Source organism: Poecilia reticulata, linkage group LG21, assembly GCF_000633615.1.
Source record: "Poecilia reticulata strain Guanapo linkage group LG21, Guppy_female_1.0+MT, whole genome shotgun sequence".
Taxonomy (NCBI): Eukaryota; Metazoa; Chordata; class Actinopteri; order Cyprinodontiformes; family Poeciliidae; genus Poecilia; species Poecilia reticulata.
In genome coordinates, this window is record NC_024351.1 from 4,522,426 (window position 1) to 4,525,202 (window position 2,777).

A 2,777-nucleotide genomic window follows, 5' to 3' on the forward strand; every position below is an offset into this window, starting at 1 on the left:
GGCCTAAAGTTTTCATACCTTGACTTTTCAGCCAATCAGAAACCTGCATCATGACTCTGTGCTGACCTACTTCCTGCTGTGGTTGTTTTCATGTAGACGCTCTTCACACGTTTCCCACATACTGATCTGCAACCGATCAGCCGCCCTGCATGTTTCTGGAGCTGCAGTCCAACAATGAGCTTCTGCACTGCAAAAGCTCAAAATCTTACTAAGTATTTCTGATGTAGTTTCAAATATCTTRGTTTAAAGTTTACTGACTTATAAGTAACTTTTCAGCAACAATAGGACCTTGTTTTACGTCAATAATTCCTTAATGTTGATTGAAAAGTACTTGTTCCATTTGCAGATAATTTCACTTAAAACATGACATTTTTCCCATKTTATAAGTTAATTAATTGTCCAGTGCAATTAGAACTTATTCATCRATAATAATGAATTATTTATTTAAAACAAGCACTTAAATCTTGCTGGAAAGTTACTTGTAAGTTAATTTAGGTGTACTGAGATATTACAGACTAAAAATACTTAAGTTTTTACAATGATCAGGAGTTAAAGTTGGGTTTTCAGTCTAAACACRTCAACATAGGGAGGATTTAAGCATTCATGGAAAGACAGCGAGCAAAACTGAACGGACATAAAGAAATGTTCRTTTCTACTTTAAAAATACCCAAAAATCAGGACAAAATTTATGTTTTCCGTGGGTTTCTCTTCTGAAAAAAAGTTTAAAATCTTAAACTAAACAAAATACAGCCACATTTTCCCTGAGAAACAAATCAGATTGTTTTTCTCTACAGATGAAAACATCAAAAGTAATCAATACCCTGCTATTTTCCCTTCTAGTAATCCTGTCACAAATCAATTATGTTGTCCATTTCTGCTCAGAAATTCCCTTTTGATTATTTGTTTCCAAACTGCTAATAGATTAATTGACCGGTGGTGTCGGTTCTGGCAAACATCCATCTTCCTGTGTCCAGTATTTCTCCCCCTCAGCAGTTTGCCATGTGTTTCTCTCAGCAGGATGGTGAATTATTGAGGGTATTCTTGTCTGAGCACATCCTCCTGCTTCCCATTTTTCACTTCTCTTCCTGCCGCTTCCYGTCGTTCAGACGGCGTTTTGAAAGCTTCATTATTCAGTAATTAGGGAGCTTTTTTGCCTGCAGGGGGCCTTTCATGTTTGAAGCTTTACTCCAGCTTCTGTTCAAACAAACCACAAAACCATGAAAATTATGTTGGTTAAATGTTTAAATACTCAATTCTGTCATGTTATTTAATTTTCTTTAAACATAAACTAAAGGATTTAACATGGCAAATAGATGTTTATTAACAGAATGCTAAGAATATCAGCAATGATCTCACAGAAGCAACTGTTGCTTTTTGATGCAGTTAAACCATTTTAAATCTATTTATTTAGATTTTTCAGACTTAAACGGTGAACTACACAAATATAACAATGCAACAGAATAATACTGAAAAAAGAAACAAAAAAAAGACATGGACATTAAAGACAATTGGCGAATATACGGGTATTCAAAGCACTGCTACATCTCTTTTACCAAAATCTCTATATGGTTGTAACTTTGTCTACAGTCCTGTTGGGCCAGTCGGAACAGAAATGCTGCCAAATGTCTGGGTTTGTCCACCATGTCATCTCTGAGTGCGTACTTGTGAAAAGCCTCAGTCGGTTCTGATGGGGATTCCTCAAATGTAGAAATGACCTCCAGTTCCCACACCTGTAGGATCAGTCGCTTGACTTCAGCAACTTCTGACTTCACTAAAACTTGGTCCAATTCAGACTCGACTTGGTCCTTAACAACTTCTGACTTTTCTTGAACTTATTCCTCAGTGACTTGACTTTGACTTGCCCTCAGTGGTCACTACTTTGCTTTATTTATGTATAAATAATATTTGTCAAGGAGTCGTGACTTACAGCTCATCTGTTTGCCGCAGTGTGGAGAAGCGGAGGCGGGAGCTGGAGTGCCGCTACATCGAGGATCTGGCTGAGCTGGTGTCGTCCAACATGGGCGACATTGCCAGTCTGAGCGCCAAGCCGGACAAGTGCCACATCCTGAGGAGCACCGTGGACCAAATCCAKCAGATCAAACGGCGGGAGCAGGGTGAGGAGAGCCACGGCTTTAGAACCTCTTGACCAGCAAGCGGCTTCTGCRTCGATCTGACTCACTTTCCTCCTGACAGAGAAAGCAGCTCTTCTGTCTCCAGACGACGACGTGCAGAAGAGCGACGTCTCCTCTAGCAGTCAGGGTCTGGTGGAGAAAGAGGCGCTGGGGCCCATGCTGCTGGAGGTAAGCTGAGGACGAGTTCACCTCGGCCCAGTTCAGTCCGGTTCGTTTGGGATGCGCGACCCGACCCTGATCCGCGTCAGAAAAGCAAACTTTGGTCACCCTACAAGCTTGGTTATCAGTCCTATGAAAGTRAAGCTGGCGCAGTTCGAATGCTAATGTGAACGCCAAGCGGATGGTAGATCCCTCCAAGCAGGAAGTGAAATACTGAGCAGGGCATTCTGGGTAAATGCAACCAAAGCAAAGGTGCAYGGCCAGCTGGAGAAATGGCTTGTGTTCTTTTACCAAAGACAAAAATGTGCTAAAATCTGACGCCATTTTGTTTACATTTTGTGAAGGAGGAAGTAGCGCTCAKTGTCGTCTTTAGAGGTTTCCATGTAATTCCCTTCAGTGATTTTTGGTGTAGCGCCCCCACAGGCGAGGAGGGGAACAGGTTTTTCAAAAACTTGCTAAAATATGTCGCTACTCCATTTTTGTTTA

The 2,777-nt window shown here is 41.1% G+C and overlaps 1 protein-coding gene across 1 annotated transcript in view; it reads left to right on the top strand.

Moving 5' to 3' along the window:
• Positions 1-2,777, top strand: part of ncoa1 (nuclear receptor coactivator 1) — a 42,244-nt gene that overhangs the window by 21,024 nt on the left and 18,443 nt on the right. Inside the window, 2 exon segments of the mRNA XM_017302114.1 lie at positions 1,948-2,114; positions 2,194-2,300. Of these exon segments, the coding sequence (XP_017157603.1) occupies positions 1,948-2,114; positions 2,194-2,300 (274 nt within the window).